The sequence below is a fragment of the Typopeltis vanoorti genome, chromosome 24 (assembly GCF_054136105.1).
Source record: "Typopeltis vanoorti isolate ZY-2024b chromosome 24, IOZ_Tvanoo_1.0, whole genome shotgun sequence".
Classification (NCBI taxonomy): Eukaryota; Metazoa; Arthropoda; class Arachnida; order Uropygi; family Thelyphonidae; genus Typopeltis; species Typopeltis vanoorti.
This window is the reverse complement of record NC_143572.1, coordinates 32,917,847-32,936,024: the sequence shown is the minus strand read 5'-3', so window position 1 is coordinate 32,936,024 and position 18,178 is coordinate 32,917,847. Positions and strand designations below refer to the sequence as shown.

Here is an 18,178-nt window from a genome sequence, read left to right as displayed (position 1 = left end):
CCATTTCGCTCTAGTTTGACTATCAACTTATCATGCAGTAATCTATCAAAAGTCTTTGCAAAATCTAAGTATACTACTGTGAATCCCTTTCCTGTCCAATGAAGTCAGCACCTTATTGTAATAAGTAAGTAAATTACTAAAACATGACCTCCCTTTAGCAAATCCATGCTGTCCACAAAGATAATACCATTGTTGACAACCCAATTCTAGATTCTAGTTCTCACCAGCTTCTCCAATACCTTAACCACAACATCTGACACACATATGGCCTATAATTTGATGCTCGAGTTTTATCACCTCCCTTATGAAGTGGCACAATCTTGCCCTCCTTCCACTCCTTTGGAACTTGAACCGGTACAAGACTCATATTAAAAAAATATGTCAAGGCAGATACCAACTCCCTGGCACATTCCTTCAAAATATGTGTTGATATATTATCAAGTCCCACAGCCTTATTAACATGAAGTTTGCTTGATTCCCCCATGTATCTCTTGCTCACCTATTGTATCTCTTGTTCTCCTCCTCATCATCAAAACTCTCAAATGCTCTCAAACTCTCCATGATGTTACAATCACAAGAAAGAAAGATCTTTATGAATTGCTCATTAAGTACTATATCTTCAGCAGCAGTTGTTCCTATACCATTTTCTCCAATCAATGTCATCCTTCCATAATCATTCTTTTTTTTTGCTGGCTATATATCTACAGTAAAGAACTCCCTAGGTTTCTTTTTGGCTTCATTAGATAACTGCTGCTCATGCTTCACTTTTGCTATCCTTAACATCATCCTCCTTGCCCGTTCTTTGTAATTTTCACGGAATTGATTATTACCACTTCTCTTATGCTGCCTCCATAATGCCTCCATATTTCTTGAATTGACATATTCAGTGTCATCCTTCCATAATCATTCTTGGCATAGGCAAATGTATAATCAACAAACAAGGAAGTTAAGAAAAAAATAACTGTTGTAGCAAAGAATATGTGCTGACATTAATAACAACCAATATGACACTTTAGAGAAATTATAATTAAAAGGTGAGTTCAATTAAGTGGAATTTTTAAAATCTAGAAATTACTGAAATTATATCCAACCTAATACTAATCCAAACTAACAATCTATCCAAAACAACTTAACTGAGCCTTACGCAAGCAACAATTATTTCATTGCATGGAAGAAAATACATATCCATTCAACATACTCATATATAAATACAAAGACAATTCACAAAATACAAAATACAAGTTTTCAATATTTCTTTCAAACCAATACATGCTGCTAGTTTAGCAGTGTCATGGCCATGAGTATCAGAACAGGAACAGTACAAAGAAATCAAATGCATGGAGAATAAATAACATTAAATACAAAAGATTTAAAACTGAGTTTATTTAAAATTTCAACTTGAAGCATCAGGTTGAAAGTATATCTACATTTTATGCATACCAGATTGATTAAGTATCAGCCAGAATAAATATTCTGTCTCTCACAGTTAAGGTAAAAACAAATTACAACAGAAAATTTTGATCCTAGATAAGGGGAAAAAAAATGTTTAACAGATATAAAGCAATCATACAACAGATCACTTAACTGAAAAAGTCAGCCGGCCGTTGGCTGAGTGGTTAGCGTATCTCCAGCCAAAAGGTTGCAGGTTCGAATCCCGCTGTGGGCATGGATGTCTGTGATTGTCCTACTAATGGTCTACTACATGCACTGCTGTAACTTGTGTTATGGCATAGTATGACCTTTGATGTCTTTGTGCCATAAAAATCAATAACAAACAAACAAACAAAACTGAAAAAGTCAGGGGCATAGGCAAATGTATAATCAAAAAACAAGGAAGTTAAAAAAGTTAAGAAAAAAATAACTATTGTTAGCAAAGAATATGTGCTGATATTAATAGCAAGATTTTTTCAATAAATCAGCTACAGTATAAAAAGGCTGGGAAAATGCAAGACATATAAGAAAAACAGTGAAAAAGGGAAGTGGTAGCTCAGAACATATTAAAACATGGCATTTATTTGGCAGGCTAAAACAAAATGAAAAAATTCAAATATACAAGGTGTGTTAAAAATAAAGACCAAACTTTTGCTATAAAGACTTTATTGCTCATTTTACAATATTTTAAGCACTGTCCCCTTCAAAGTAGTCTTCTCTACTGACAATATACCATTCCCAATGTTTCTTTAATGTTGGAATGCTTCCTGGAATGCATTTCCTGTGATGGAGTGCAGTTCTCTTATCGCATTTTCTTGTATCTTCGCTATGGTTCAGAAACAACATCCCAAACTTTCCCAAACTTAAAACAACAAAGTGGTTTTAAGTTTGGGAAACAATGATGTTCTTAAAAAAGTTTTCATTAACATTTGCATATGCAAGCAGTTCCTGACTGATTTCAACACAGTTCTCTTTCTGATCATAAGTCAGTCAAAAAACACAGCAGGAATTTTGCACTGATGCAATGCATCTGAAGTTTTTCAGTCAAAAATTGATGGCAAGATCCTATGCTGATGCCCACTTCATCAGCAACTTCTCAGACAGTTAAATGATGATTTCCATGAATCACAGTACGAACTCTCTTGACATGGTTGTCGTCCTGCCTTGCCTGAGAGTGTGGTGTCTGCAGAGAATTTGAGTGTGTTTAAAGCACAATATGAAGAGCTGTGCGTATGATAAAAGGACCTCCTATCTTTGACTCCATGGGGTCTTGGGTAAAAATAATAATAATAATCTTTTGATATGAAAGGTTATCCAGGTCTGGAATCTACACAGACCGAGTTCTGCCCTTTTTAAAGTGCTTAAACCACTCATAGCACTGCATTCGGCTCATACAGTCCTCCCCATATGCTTGGTTAAGCAATTAAAATGTCTCTGTAAAATTTTTACCAAGTTTGCAGCAAAATTTCATGTTGTTCTTCAAACTCTTTCATTGTCACTTTTTACTAATTTGATGAACAGCTTGTGCGTGCTCACTTCAGCAAATGTAACTCGACGACAAATGTAACTCGACTCATAGCAGAACGGGATTTAGAATCCTACTAGGCTTGATCTGATGGTGTGTGAAAGTGTATTATTATGAAACAGGTCAACCCTTATTTTTAATGTTTAGGCACCAACTTCAAGCTTCACAGAGAAGGGACACACCTCACTGTCTAAAAAATGCCATAATAGTGAGAATGAAAAACGAATAAAATGTGAGAAAGTAAATAAGTACGGAAATCTTCAATGTCATAAAGTGGATTTTATTTTAAAAAAAATTTTCAAAAATTATCTACAGATAGGCAAAATAAAGATATATTTTATTTATATGAATACCTTAAATTTTTAAATTTAAATACTTATCTTTATTTACATTTCACTTTACAGTTCTCCAGGTATAAACTTGCACACAGATGTATTCATTATTTCAAGTGAACATATTTATTAGCTTTTTTTCCCTTTCTATTTTTATCACAATATAAATACTGTACATAAATAACAAAATATGTAAAGATAAATTAAGCAATCATTATTTTCAAATGAAAATGACAAAAATAATTCCTGGAATAAATAATTTTTATTTATTCAAGGAATTATTATAGTCAGTGGAGTGAAAATCCTTCCCTCCTTGACTGCTACATAATATATAAGTTATAAAATACATTAGTGCATTAATTCTGTGTAATGAAAACTATATAGAAATTAAGCTTTTGATCTCATTTTAAAATAAATTATAGAAGTGAAAAAAGGCATTGGCCCCTAGTTCTTACAGAATGCCTTTTAAAAACATAGAAGACAAACTTTGCCACTCAGTGTGAGATCACCACTCTGTTTATAGGGGACCCAATGTGGCTTGTAAAGGCTTCCTGTTTTGTCACTAGAGCAACCTTTTATAGGTGGGATTCACATTAAAACAAATATTTTATATATATAAAATAACAACACTTTTATTCTAAATAACACATTGAGGATCATTTTTAGATAATTATGCAACAACCAAACAGAGTGAAAGTGTTGGAGGTGAATTTTGAAGGTTAGAGGAGAGGAGAGGAAGTGAAGTAAATTTCACATACATTTACATCACTTTTCAATATTTAGATTTTTTTTTTTTCAAGTGTTCATGGAATTTTTCATCCTCCTGTTTCAGCTTCCCCCCCACTTATTTTACAATCTATATTTTAAAATTAATTCCAAGAAAATCAGAGCATAATTCTGGATGTTACATTTCTGAATAACAAGATTACAATGCAAAAAACAAACTAGCAAACCTGATCAGGTCACCAATGGCCAAGCTCCATCCTCCCTCATATCCTGGAGTGTAAGAAGCACCTTGTTTGTCCATAGTGGCCAGCCATATAGAAAGATCTGTTAACAACTGCCTTGGAGAGCAGAAGAAATGCATTCACTCCAATCATTACAGTAAGTCAGGAGGCAGACCATGATTTGGCCATTTTCACACAAGATCAGATGGAAGAAAAACTAATGTGCTATATAGAAGTCGTTATAAGTTGGAAAGACCATTTTTAGATTTGGCAATAACTATGATGTATTCTAACAGCATCAATTTATCTGCCATAAATTTGAGCAACAGTCATCTTAAGATCAACTTTAATGGAACAACTGTAAAAACTTCTACACAACATTAGAGGATGCCAAATTAGAACTTTTGTCAGAAACAGTTCAAATTACAATTTGAACTGTTTCATTTACTGCTTGTTGAATTTGTACTGCAACTAGAAGTTGTGCTCTGTTTGAAACCCACCAGAATATAAGTCAGTTTTATAAATACTTTTATATGATTTGTTGTTGTTTTTTTGTAATAGTATGAAAGAGATGAATTTTTATTCTTTTGTTTACCACAGCCAATGAACAAAATAAGGAATTAGCAAGGAATATCAGTTATGTGATGTCCTGATGATACCGGCTTTTTATTCAAATCTGAATAGAAAAATTAGCTGTAATGCATTTATTTTACCTTGCTCAAAATCAGAAAAGTCTGCAACTACATATGGTGCTATTATTAGTCATCTCTCACTATAAAATACACTACTATAACAGACCTGCTCGATACAACGCTGAAAAGTCCCAACCAAAGAATCACGAGCACAAAGCTATACTAAAAGAAATGCACTATAACAAATTATCTACTATAATGAACTGTTCCTCTGATTCCTTAAGTTTGCTATAATGAGAGATGACTGTACTTGGCAATGACTGAGATGTGGTATGTTACAGATCTACTCAAAGTCTTTTAATCATTAAATTTAATAAATCTGAGGTTTTGTATTAAAAGAAGGTAACAAAATATTAATTACACACAATAAGACAGGTTCCTAGTTTATATTATTGTAATTAAAATAAATCATCATCATGCGTATCAAGGATTTAGGCCTAGCATGGCCTGTTCCAGCCTTAGAAGTCATCATTGAATCGTTTAAGAGGACGTCTTGGTTTTCTTTTTCCTAATGGCTTGTATTTTAAGGCTTGTTTTGGTAATCTTTCTGTTTTCATTCTTTGAACGTGTTCCATCCATTTATGTATATTTTTTAATTTTTTCTATTACTGGTTCTTGGTTTAATTCTTTCATAATGTCTTCATTTCTTTTGTGACCAAATAGGGTATACTTCGCAGTTTTTCTCATAAACTTCATTTCTGCTGTTGTTAATCTTTGTTTGTCTTTTTGTTTTATTGTCCAGATTTTGCTTCCATACATTAAGACTGGTAGGGCTAATGTATTGTATACTTTTAGTCTGGTTTGTTTTTGAACTAGGTTTTTGGTTTAAATATAGAGTTAATTTCACCTGTTATTTTTAAATATTTTGCAATTTTTACGTTTATATCTTTTTCATTTTCATATGTGATCATACATCCTAGGTAGTTAAATGAATTCACCTGTTCTAAGATCTTGTTATCTAATACTATTTTAGTTCTTGCTGGATCTTGTCCTTTAAAGGCCATAGTTTTTGATTTTTCCGTTGATATTATCATACCATAATCTTTGGATATCTCATTTAGATCTAAAATGGCTTTCTGTAAGTTATCTTCAGAATTTGTAATTATTATTTGGTCGTCGGCAAAGAGGAGGGTGTTTAAGTTTACTATAGGAGAAAGTTTAATTCCTTGATGTAAATTTTTATTCCATTTTATTATTATTTCATTTAAGTAGATATTAAAAAGAGTTGCTGAGAGGGGACACCCCTGTTGAACCCCTTGGTTTATCTCTCTCATATATGATAGCTCGCGATTTAATCTTATTTGTATTTGATTATTTTCATATATATTAAAATATTAATAAAATAAAATATTAATAAAAATAAAATATTAAAATTTCATATATTAAAATAAGTATAAAAGCTTAATATTTACTTTAATAATGTAAAATACTATTTAAATTAAGGGGATATTAAATCCTACATTGTTTTAAAACCGAACAAGAAACTCAAAGATTGGAATCAGAGAGTTTCATGCCGAATATAGTATAGTAAACTATAAAAGTATCGGCGACTACTAGCATGAGCTAATGCACGTAGTCCAAGTACGTAGTACAAACAAATATCATTGAAACTCGCAGCAAAGGTGGTAAAGTTCTGATTGCTATTCTTGGTATTTTCCATAATGTAAAAACACATTTCCTAGGAAATGTATAGTGTTATTACATTATGGTGGGAGGTCACTACCCAGACCGGTTTCAGCCTTTATTGAAGCTTCATCATATATCCCCTTGATTTAAATAATGTTTATATCGCCAAAATGAAGCCTATTGGCTCTTTATATTTAAGTAAAATGTAAAATACTTTTCAAATAAATCATATTTTGCACTTTATTTGTTTAGAAACCTATTCTTTTTTGTTTTCTCTTAAAATTTCTTGCGATCTGAAATTGTATATTTTTCATAATTTTTAGTAGGATCATATGGTTCCCAGCGAGATGCAGGAAAAATGTGCTTGTTGCGCTCATACCAACTACGCAATAATACTTTACCAGCATGAGACTCATCTTTCTCGACTGTTGCATCACTGACTAATCTTATATCATCATGCACATCAAAGCTAAACAGTGGACCACTTTTTCCTCTTGCCTTGGTAACAATAAAATCATAGAAAGTATAGTGATGGGGTATAATGAGATCCTCTTTAACATACATCAGTTGATCAGCAGTTACTGCTCGCAGTTCATAAAACTCTTTCCGCAAAATTTCTAAGCATTTCTGTTAATAAAAAATAAAAATTTAAATTAAAATTAAAGAAAAAAATCATCCCAATTCATATTAACTACAAATATCATTGAAACTTTTACAGTCATAAATATCATGTGAAAAACATAAATAAATAAATCAAAAGTAAGACTTTTTATTTAATAAATTATAAAATAAAAATACTCAGGCTTTATTCAACGAGAAATCACTTATTTCAATTAGCTTAGTCAAAGAGAAGAAACATAAGAATTCAGCATATATAATTTTTTTTCTTTGTAAAGTACTGAAAAATACTATGTATTATGACTAAAGGTATGCCTTTAGTCATAATACACTGAGTTAGCTGTGCATTAGGAACACTACCTAATAATGCATTGGTCTACCTCTCTGTGCAATCGTGGTTTGTGGATGCCTAGGAACAGATTCTACAAAGTGTCGAACATCTTCCATGAGTACCTTGACCCATGTCTACTGCAACAGCAACTCCATCAGTTCATGTTCATTCCATGGAGGAGGATCAGCAGTTCTCACACTCTGTTCTAGCATACATATTCCACACATGCTCAATTGGGTGATAGTCAGGGGAGTTTGGAGGCCAAGGCAATGTGGCAAATTTGTTACTATGTTCCTTGAACCACTTAGTAGTCGTACAAGCTCAATGACAAGGTGTGTTATCCTGTTGAAAGATGGCACTGTGGTCAGGGTAGACCTCCTGCAGATGAGAATGGAGATGGTTGGCTAAAAGATCCCTGTAGTATTCACCATTCAGTATTTATGGGATCATAACCAAGGGACCTAATGCATGCCAGGAAAAAACTCCCCAGACCATAACACCACCTCCACCGGCCTGTTGAACCCTAACCATGTAACCAGGGGGATAGGGCTTCATGCTGTTTACACCAAATGTCAACCTGGTCATCAGCATGGTGCAGCAAGAAACAGGATTCTAGACAATCTTCTTCTTCTTCTATCTATCGAGGGTCCATTGGTGATGTTTCTTGGCCCATGCGAAGGATTGTTTGTGATGCCTGGCCGTCATCATAGGTACCCTTGTTGGTCTCAGGCGAAGCAAGGTATGGTGCATGGTGTACGTAGAAATGGATTGAACTGCTCTGCTGTTGTACTAGTGGTTAAATTTTTTGGCTATTGTAAGTTATTGCTGAGATACCAGTTGTGACACCTGATGCTCCCCTCTAGGATCAACCATGCTTGGCTGACCAATGTAAGCTCTTCTGCTGGATGTCTGTTCATGGTTAATCCAGTTCTAGTAAACCCTTGATACAGTAGTATAGGAGCTACCAACAAGTGCAGCTGTTTCTGAAATACTAGCACCTGCCCTCTGGGCCCCCAACTATCTACCTGTAGTCAAACTGGCTTACATCATCACGTTTTACAATTTCTGGTAAACATTTATTGATTATGTACAGAGGATAGGTGTGCTCATTTATAGCAGCCAATGTTGATATCATGGGATGCTTCATTATCATGCCGAATATGTAAATTGCAGGGGGGGGTCCTAATACAAAGCTAACTCAGTGTAATGCTGCTGTGCATGTTTTAATCACATTTTAATTGTTAAACTATTTGTTAATTCCAAACACTTCTCTCTCTCTTTTTTATTTCTTTCTTTTCTTTTTTTGTTTGTTTGTTTGCCATTCTAAAAATTAATTTATCGCAGTTCTAAAGAATTGTACCACAAAGTACAAAATGGAAAAAAAATAATCTTTTTTCTGTTTTTTTTAAATAATAAATCAATTTCTAAAGGCAAAAGTCTCAATGCGGTACCCATGTTGGAATTCACCGAAATTATAGTTATTATGAAGAGAGTATAAATATGAGAGCTCTGAGTAAAATTTGAGAAATGAAGAGATGAAATCAATTGTGGAATCATACTAAAAATAAAGATATGCAAAATAATCTTGAAAACATTACCAATCATGAATATGAAAGTAAAACTAATCTAATGAATAGGTAAGGAAACAATAGCACAGGCATTAACAGAAGGACGAGAGAGAGAAAAATCCCAGAAGAGTAACAAAATCTATGTGGATTGATGCTCAGTAGTGATGACACAGATTACTCAAATGCAAATGTTGACAATATTGGAAACCTCACAAATTAAGATTAATTTGGGAAAAAAAAAATATTAATTGGAAGCTAATAACTAAATACTTAAAGAATTGACAGTGTACACTAGAAATATAAATTAAATCAACTTTAATATATACTTTCCAATATTTCAGCAATGTCACGTTGCCATCTTCTTGAGAACTTAAGATAAAGACACGTGCACGCAAATACTACATAACAGCAAATGAGAAACGAAGCGAGGAAGTACCATTTTCCTAAAGTCCTGATGGTGTCCCCTAGCAGGCTATATTGGGGTTCTTGGCCTTTGGGCTGAAGTTCTTCTGATATATGTTTCCCAAATTTGGGCAGTCTCATGCATCCAAATTTGTTGAGGTTTGGCATGTTCCTAAGGGCTGAGGCTGATTCCATGAATAGTCTTTCATATTTGAACTTGCTGCGGTGTATTACTGTGGCTTTCTTCCACCTTATTCTGTGGCGAGTATTCAAAGCATGGATGAAATCGGATGTAGTCCTTATGTTCTGAGATTCTGATATTTGCTGTCCTGTCTGTTTGGCCAAAGTAGGACAATTTACAGCTGCAAGGGACCTGGTATACACCAAGTAGGTCTAGGGGAAGTGGTTGGTCTTTAGTGGAGCAGATAAGGGATGCCAATTTTCTATATGGTCTGAAACAAGAGGTCAAGTCATGTTTTTTTAGGATTTTGTTGATTTTTTCCGAGGTGCCTCGGATGTAGAGAATGGTGATGGATTTAGAGTAATATTTTCTGTGAAGGGGGGGGGGGGGAGGTGGGTTGTGGATAACTGGTTTTAGTATTTTTTGGATTTTTTTTTGGGGGGGGGGGAGGTAACCACTGGCTGAGAAAGTGTTAAGGATGTGATTTAGTTTAGTAGTTAGGGCTTGGTCATTTGAACAGATTATTTTTGCCCTGTTGAATAGTGTCTTAATAACTCCATATTGTTGTGGGGGGGGGGGTGATGGGATTGTTGGTGAATGTATCTGCCTGTATGGGTGGGTTTTCTATAAACTGAGAAAACCAAGGTTCCATCAGATTGGCATTGACTAATGTGTCTAGGAAGGGGAGGCTATTGTTTTTCTCTTTTTCCAGGGTGAACTTGATTCTAGGGTGTTGGTTGTTTAAGTGTGTTAAGAAGGAGAGGAGTGTATCTGGGCCATGTGGCCAAATAGTGAACACATCATCAATGTAGCAAAGCCATATGGTAGGTTTTTGTGGGGTAGAATTCAAATATGAAAGACTATTCATGGAATCAGCCTCAGTTTTTAGGAACATGCCAAACCTCAACAAATTTGGATGTATGAGACTGCCCCAAATTTGGGAAACATATATCAGAAGAACTTCAGCCCAAAGGCCAAGAACCCTAATATAGCTTGCCAGGGGGCACCATCAGGACTTTAGGAAAATGGTAGCTTCCTCGCTTCATTTCTCATTTGCTGTTATGTAGTACTTGCATGCACGTGTCTTTATCTTAAGTTCCCATGAAGATGGCAATGTGACATTGCTGAAATATCGAAAGGTATATATATTAAAGTTGATTTAATTTATATTTCTAGTGTACGCTGTCAATTCCTTAAGTATTTAGTTATCATGTTTAACCAGCGTATAAGCATTTCTACAAGAAGGAATAATTGGAAGCTAATAAAAATGTTAGTAAATAAACAAAATGCTGACAAAATTATAAGAGTACACATTATGGAGATGTAAAAGTTTTACAGTGTTACATTGAATAATTCCAAAGGCCTAGTCAGAAGGAAGGTTGAATTCTGGATGATTAGAGTAGAGTTCTCATAGTAGATATCTATTAAAATGAATCAAACAATGCGAGAATTATAAAGGAATTTGCCCACTGAGTAATATTTACAGCAGTATAAATCTTACTCTACTGAATAAAATTTATACAAGTATACATGAGAAGAGGATAAGAAAAATTGTTAACAGAAGCCGGAGTAAAACACTGATTCACGTCAAATAGTGGTTGTCAACATCCCATTTCACTTCAAGACAAGCAATTAAGAAATTACAGGAATATAACATCTGTCTTTAAGTGAAGGTGTGAAGGGAAAAGCTGTTCAAAAAAAATATGATAGGTTCAAAACAGGCATTATGTAATTTATATATATATATATATACAGGGTGGTTCAAAATTCCACATACAAACTTTGAGGGGAGGTAGAGAACATCAAAATCAACCATATTCACATAGGAAAGCATGACGAAACGGCATCCGAAAGTGATAGGTGGTGCTGTTCAGCAGCGCTCCAGGTGAGCAATTGGGGCTTCCTCATTCAAGCTTTCAACGTCGTACGAAGAACATACGTCATTTTATGAACGCTGAGATGGCAGACATGCACCTCGTTTACCATATTATGTATCCAGCTACTATTGAACTGTTCAGTTATGCCTAATAAAGTTTTTTACACTACTGACTGCCTTGTATTATATCTGTATCTTTGTGTCCCTGCTAGTACCCTTCAGTGGCGTTTCCGGTCATGCTTTCCTATGTGAATATGGTTGATTTTGATATTCTCTACCTCCCCTCAAAGTTTGTACATGAAATTCTGAACCACCCTGTGTGTATATATATATATATATATATATATATATTGTTCTGGACTAAAATATTGTCAGATCTATTTCTGTTTTCTAATGCACTGTAGGAGCCTCCAGGTTCAAATCCTGTCTATGACATGAGAAACCTTTATCAGGTGTCTTCAATGAAATGGTGTATGAGTTGGATGTAGAGGAAAAATCCTCCACCTCATGCAGAGGTGGAGGATTTTTTTCTTGAAAAACTCAGGTTTCTCATCCCTCAAAACAAACAAACCAGCCCAATAAACATACAAATCTGCAAGCATAAATACTTGCCCTTCATTGACACAGAGAGGAATGGCAAGCTGGGTGCATTAATTGCCTAAAACTCCTAAATAGGACACTTGAAGTGAATGGATGGATGGAACACATTACCTACAATCTAGATCTTGATTTTCATCTGGATCGTTTTTCCTGCCATTCTGGCATTATATACTTGTTTTGCTAGCCTTTCTTCTCCTGTTCTGTTTAAGTGATCATACCATAGATCAGCTCTGCTCACACATGCTTGAATGCTAACAATGTCAGGTTCCTTTCTAATATGATGTTTTGTTTTGTTATTAATAATTTTCATTCTGATTAGTCTACTGGACTCCAATACTGTAGGATGTTATATTTCAGCCTTTTAACACACTTTTAACTGCACCAGTCTCCACTAAATCTTGGTCTTCCACTGGGTCTCATCCCTGACATAAAACTTGTTTTGTCTTTCCTTTCCCATTCCATTTAAGTGAATAGAAGAGGAAAGCACAGCCATACTATCTTAGATCAGTGCTGCTCACACATTCTTGAATGCCAAAAATGCAAGTTTCATCCTATTATTTTCATTCTTAATATGATGCCATCTGTCTCTGTATTTTTTCTCAAAACTCTCATATCTATGCTCAAATGTTTTATTTCTAATCCAAATCTCAGAACCATAAATTAAAATCAGTTTGAATAATGTCTTCTATACTTTAAAATTAGTATTTTGGCTAATTTTTTCTTTCTCTCTCTCTCTTTCATTCCATATAAATTTATTCAAGTGTAATTTCTATCTTCATTAAAATTTCGATCCAATTTGATGTATTCCATACTGATAGATACTGATAGTCAGTAGCGCACTCAGGGTTTAATCTTGGAGGGGGCCGAGCACTCATGATTTAATCTTGGGGGAGGCGAGTTGAGATGATTTGAGAATGCACACTACATTGCATACGACCTATGACTGAGCATCTGCAGTGATTGCCAATAGTGTACATGATACTCGTGATCGGCTCGGCAAACGAAGTAGCGCTTGGTCTGCAAAGGCACTACTTTGTTCGCTTTGCATTCACAGCGACCGGGATTCCCGAGAGCTATAGGGTATTCCCACCTTATGTGGTTGCTAATTCATAAGTAGTATAGAAATAGAAGACACAACATAAATTTTAAAAAAATTCATTTTAATTAGGAAAATATTTTTGGAAAATTTTCTAGGGTTTTTTTTCCCTTTTTCTTTTGGGGAGGCCAGGGCCCCTTGGCCCTTCCCTGGGTGCGGCACTGCAGATAGTGAATAACAGTAGAGATAGTGTTTGCTATTGTCTTTCTCCTGATTTTATGTCAAACCATTTGTCTATACCTCCTTCTAATTGTAACAGCTGACTTACAACTTAAATGTAACTATGTATTGTTCTGTTGTTGGAAGTTTTTTCCCACTTGGTTAGACTATAATAAATTTAGTTTAATCCTTTATCCAAGTGTAAGCAAACAAAGTTTGCGCCTGAAGTATCTTCAGGACTGAGGCAACTCGTGGTAAAGGTGGACCAAGCTCTCATCACTTGTCTTAGTATCTCCCATAATGCAAAGCACATCTCCTTGCAGACATGTATAATGCTATGCATTAAGGGAAGGGCCACTACCCAGACCGGTTTCGACCTTTACTGAGGTCTCCTCAGTGGGAGCCAGACCCAGAGGTGGTGATACTAAGGTGGAAGTGACTTGTCCATTACTTCCACCTTAGTATCACCACCTCTAGGTCTGGCTCCCCCTGACAAGACCTCAATAAAGGTCAAAACCGGTATGGGTAGTGGCCCTTTCCTTAATGCATAGCATTATATGTGTCTGCAAGGAGATGTGCTTTGCATTATGGGAGATACTAAGACAAGTGATGAGAGCTTAGTCCACCTTTACCATGAGTTGCCTCAGTCCTACTTCAAGCACAAACTTTGTTTGCTTACACTTGGATAAAGGATTAAACTAAATTTATTATATGTATTGTTCTGTTATTATGTTTCATTCTGAATAGCTTTTTTTTTCTTGGCACCTTATTGTATGCTTTTTCATGATCTACAAAAATTAAATAAATACAGATTCATGTTATTTTCCCACGTTTTCTTGATTATTTGTCTTAAAGTGAAAATTTTGAACTGACAACCCTTATTTGGTATGAAAGAAACTTTTTTCCTTCTTGAAGTTTCTCTACTAAATAATAACACATTAGTTATTATTTATCATTATGAAAATAGGCATAAACATTCCAACATTAACTGCATTCTAAATGGTAAATGTAGAACAAGTAAATTTTCAGCTATTTAAAATGATAAATTATCATTTAAGCTACTTCATCTGAAAATAATAGCCAAAACAGTAAAATTTTCAAACCAGTTTTAAGCATAACATCAAACTAGCAACCATCAATTTTTCTTCACAGTCCATCCTTGAACTTATCCAAGAAGTATATAAAGTACTGTAGGTTTGCACCTTAGCCTACTATGGATTTACAAGATCTATTAACATCTGCATTGAAGAATACATAGAATATATATACTGTTAATCATTATGGCAAGGTAAGTCAGGCACATCATCCCCTCCTCTTTCTCCACAAAGGAAGAAAAAATAATAATAATACAATACTACAATCAATACATTATACATCTGAGAGATTAATGGTGGAATCTCCATCTAAAATTGGAGGATGTCATTTTGGACCATCTTAAACCCAACAACATTATCACAGGATGTGAATTCTTTAAGTAAGTATGGGAGCAATTTTGAAATTTTCAAAAATACTTGACTGCTAGAGTCTTGTGATATATTTTTAATATTTATTTATTTAATTTTTTTTTATGCTCTGGGCATGCTGGTTTGAAACTTAGTGAAATATTATGAGCAATTTAATAAATTATATTGTTTGTCTGTATGCGTGATGTTGTTCTTGTGGTACTGTGTGCAAGTTAATATTATTAAATAATTAAAATCAATAATTGCTATCATCAAAGGAGACTTTGTACATGATGGAATCTAAACAAACTTAGTGAAAATATCAAATTAGCAGTATACATGACAGTGTTCAAACCAGTTTGAATTTATGAATATAAAAGTATAGAAATAAAACAGTGGACTGAGCTTAGAGACTACTGATAATGAAAGTTCTAAGAAAAATTAGGAAAGTAAACAGATGGCAGAATCATATTAAAAATGAAGATATTAAAAGTAACTGAATATTATAAGCATTTAAGAATGTGTGGGCAGAACTAAATTTGTGGGACATAGAATAAAGGAAATGATGGGAAATCATATGCTGACAACAAAACATGAAACAACAAAATGAAAAAGTACACGTGCAAACAATAATGGGAGACAAATAAAAAGAACTAAAAGAGTATTAAATTTATAAAAATGAAAATGCAGAATTAATGTTTAAATTTTGAAATGTTACATTAGCCATACAATAATGTCACTTACCTGAAATCTTAATAATGAACTTAAACAGGTGCAGACTATACCATTAAAATAAAAAATTTAGCTCAAAAATTCTAAATTAGAATAGCATTTTATCATATGAATAATATGATAAAATGCTATTCATATATGATAAAATATATGAATAATATGATAAAATGAATTACCTACACTTCGAATAGAAGTATATTGTGCTATATTTAGCATAATTTATAGTTCTAAGAGATTAATTATTATTACGTGACACCTCCAGGGAGTCCAAAGACTCATCAAGGGAGCACACCTACTCTACAACTCTCTGTCTCCACCAACTACCACTAACATTTCCACAGACAATCACAAACATCCATGCCCATGACGGGATTCGAATCCACAGCCTTTTTGGCTGGAAAACAGATACACTAATCAGTTTAGTGGTATTAATTTATGCCAACTGTCCAGCTGTGCCAATCATCCCAGCTCCCCTCCCTAGCTGATAAAGGCAAGCTTCCTTCTCAGCGTCCTTCTCATTATTGCAGCAATCCTCTGCTTTACCTTCACCACCTTTGCAATATGTCCCCTGAATTTCAGATTTTATATCAATCATCAACCCTCTGTCTCAATCATCTCAATGAATCATCAACTCAGGTTCATCACTTGTGTCCTCTCCCTCAGTGCAATTATAAAGTGGACTGACTGACTGAAGTTTTTAGGCTATTTTTTATTTTAATAGTACAGACTGCACATATTTCAGGTAAGTGACATTAAGCTAATTTAAAATTTAACATTTTGAAATTTAAACATCAATTCAACATTTTCAGAATTTTATAGCCTTCTAATTCTTTCTTATATGTTTCCCATCATTATTTGTATTTGTACTTTTTCATGTTGTTGTTTTGTATTCTTCATGTTTGTATGATTCCTGCCTATCCTTTGTGTTCTTTCATCATGGTGGGAATGGGAAATTGCCTTTGTTCTGTTTCAATTTTCAATGTTATTTGCTTTGATTTCCACTGTTCCATTTCCCACCATTTCTTTTATTTTATGGGAATGGAATTAATCCTTTTCCATAAAGTCTGCTTGAAGGCTGTGCAGAATACTGCCTTCAAACACAATGGAAGATCAGCCACCAACTGCAGAAGAACATAACAAATACATCTGTCATCATGAATATGGTCAGTTAGGTCTAGACATGCACTAGATACCACACACACACACACACACACACACACACACAGAATAAATAAGAAAAAAAAAACCACCATTCTCCACTGCTCAAAATTCAAAAGAAAGTTCAAAATATGCAAATTTTGGGAAACAATAATTCTCAGAGATGCTACAATACAAATGAGGTCTCCAGTGTACACAGAAGGCACCCTACCTAGTTAGGATTGGTATTCTGTCCATCAAGTTTCACTTATCTTTATGTCGCCTTTGTATGTGTGTTGCAATTTCATATCATTCATAGAGACACCCTAAAGGTGTCTCTGTGAATGAGATGAAATATTAGAAGAATTTAACACCAATTTTAATCCTTTCCTAGTGCTGTTTTACTCTATTAAGCTTTCAACATGAGTGATAATATGACTCTTGAGGGAAGAAGGATGCACTGCTTCAAAAATAAAAACAATATAATTTTATAATTTGTTAAGTAAAATATACTTTGTAACCCAAAAGTAGCAAAACATTTTTACAAAAAGTTTCTGCCTGCCAGTCCAAAACATTCATTTCATATTAGATTTAAATATGCCTTTTCTTGATACTTTGATCTCATGGAGGAGGGGGATGGCTTTTGTTGGAATATTTACTGAAAGTTTGCCCATACTGGATGCTATCTTTGTGCTTCATCTCTTCACCATTGCTCCCAAAAATTAGGTATAACTCACTCTGAAAAAACAAGCAGTCTCTGTTTTTAAAAGATGTAGACAGACTAAAAGAAGAATGCTAGTCTGTTCTTCACCAGTTCATCCTTAACAATCATTCTAGGAACTACATACAGAGTATATTATTTTCTGATACTCCTTCCAGCCAAAATACTAACATTCAGCACAGAGATGTTTCTGCTCTATACAATGTGAATCTTTCCATCAACATTACCTGCTGTTCTACTCAAGCATCATAATAACAATCATGTTGGAGGCTTAATGCCAGATAATCAAGGGCATATTTGAAGAAAGCAATAAATATCAGACTATATCCAAGGTAAGGAGAATAAATTAGTAGGAATTAATTGGATGAGTAATACCATTAAGCCAGGGCTGCAAAAAAGAGAAAATGTGTAAGGTATATAAAGAAGCAATCAGCAAGCTCATAATCAGTACAAGCTTTATGCAAGAAAGGTGACTTGCATGGTATGGAAAGTAAAATCAGATTATGAGAAGAAATTAGTCAAGCAGGCCAAGTGGAAATCCCAAAGAGTTTTTTTCCCTACACGGCAAATAAAAGGAAGAATGAATATGGAAGGACAGCTTTAATGAGTGCTGATATAACAAGATGACAGAAGCAGGTAAAATAGTTGAGTTATCAAGTTGCACTTTGCAAGTGAAGATATTGCTGTAACAGATGTGGAAGGAATTGCATATGTGGCTGCGGGATTAAATGGAATATCAGGGTTTGGGGGATGAGAAAGTGA

At 34.3% G+C, this 18,178-nt stretch overlaps 1 protein-coding gene across 1 annotated transcript in view; it reads right to left on the bottom strand.

Moving 5' to 3' along the window:
* Positions 1-6,775: 6,775 nt before the first annotated feature.
* LOC150093087 (protein FAM50 homolog) overlaps positions 6,776-18,178 on the bottom strand; it is a 62,547-nt gene continuing 51,144 nt past the window's right edge. Inside the window, exon 6 of the mRNA XM_090413346.1 lies at positions 6,776-7,180. Coding sequence (XP_090269472.1) covers positions 6,830-7,180 — 351 coding nt within the window. The 3' untranslated portion in view covers positions 6,776-6,829. The remainder of the gene's footprint in view (positions 7,181-18,178) is intronic.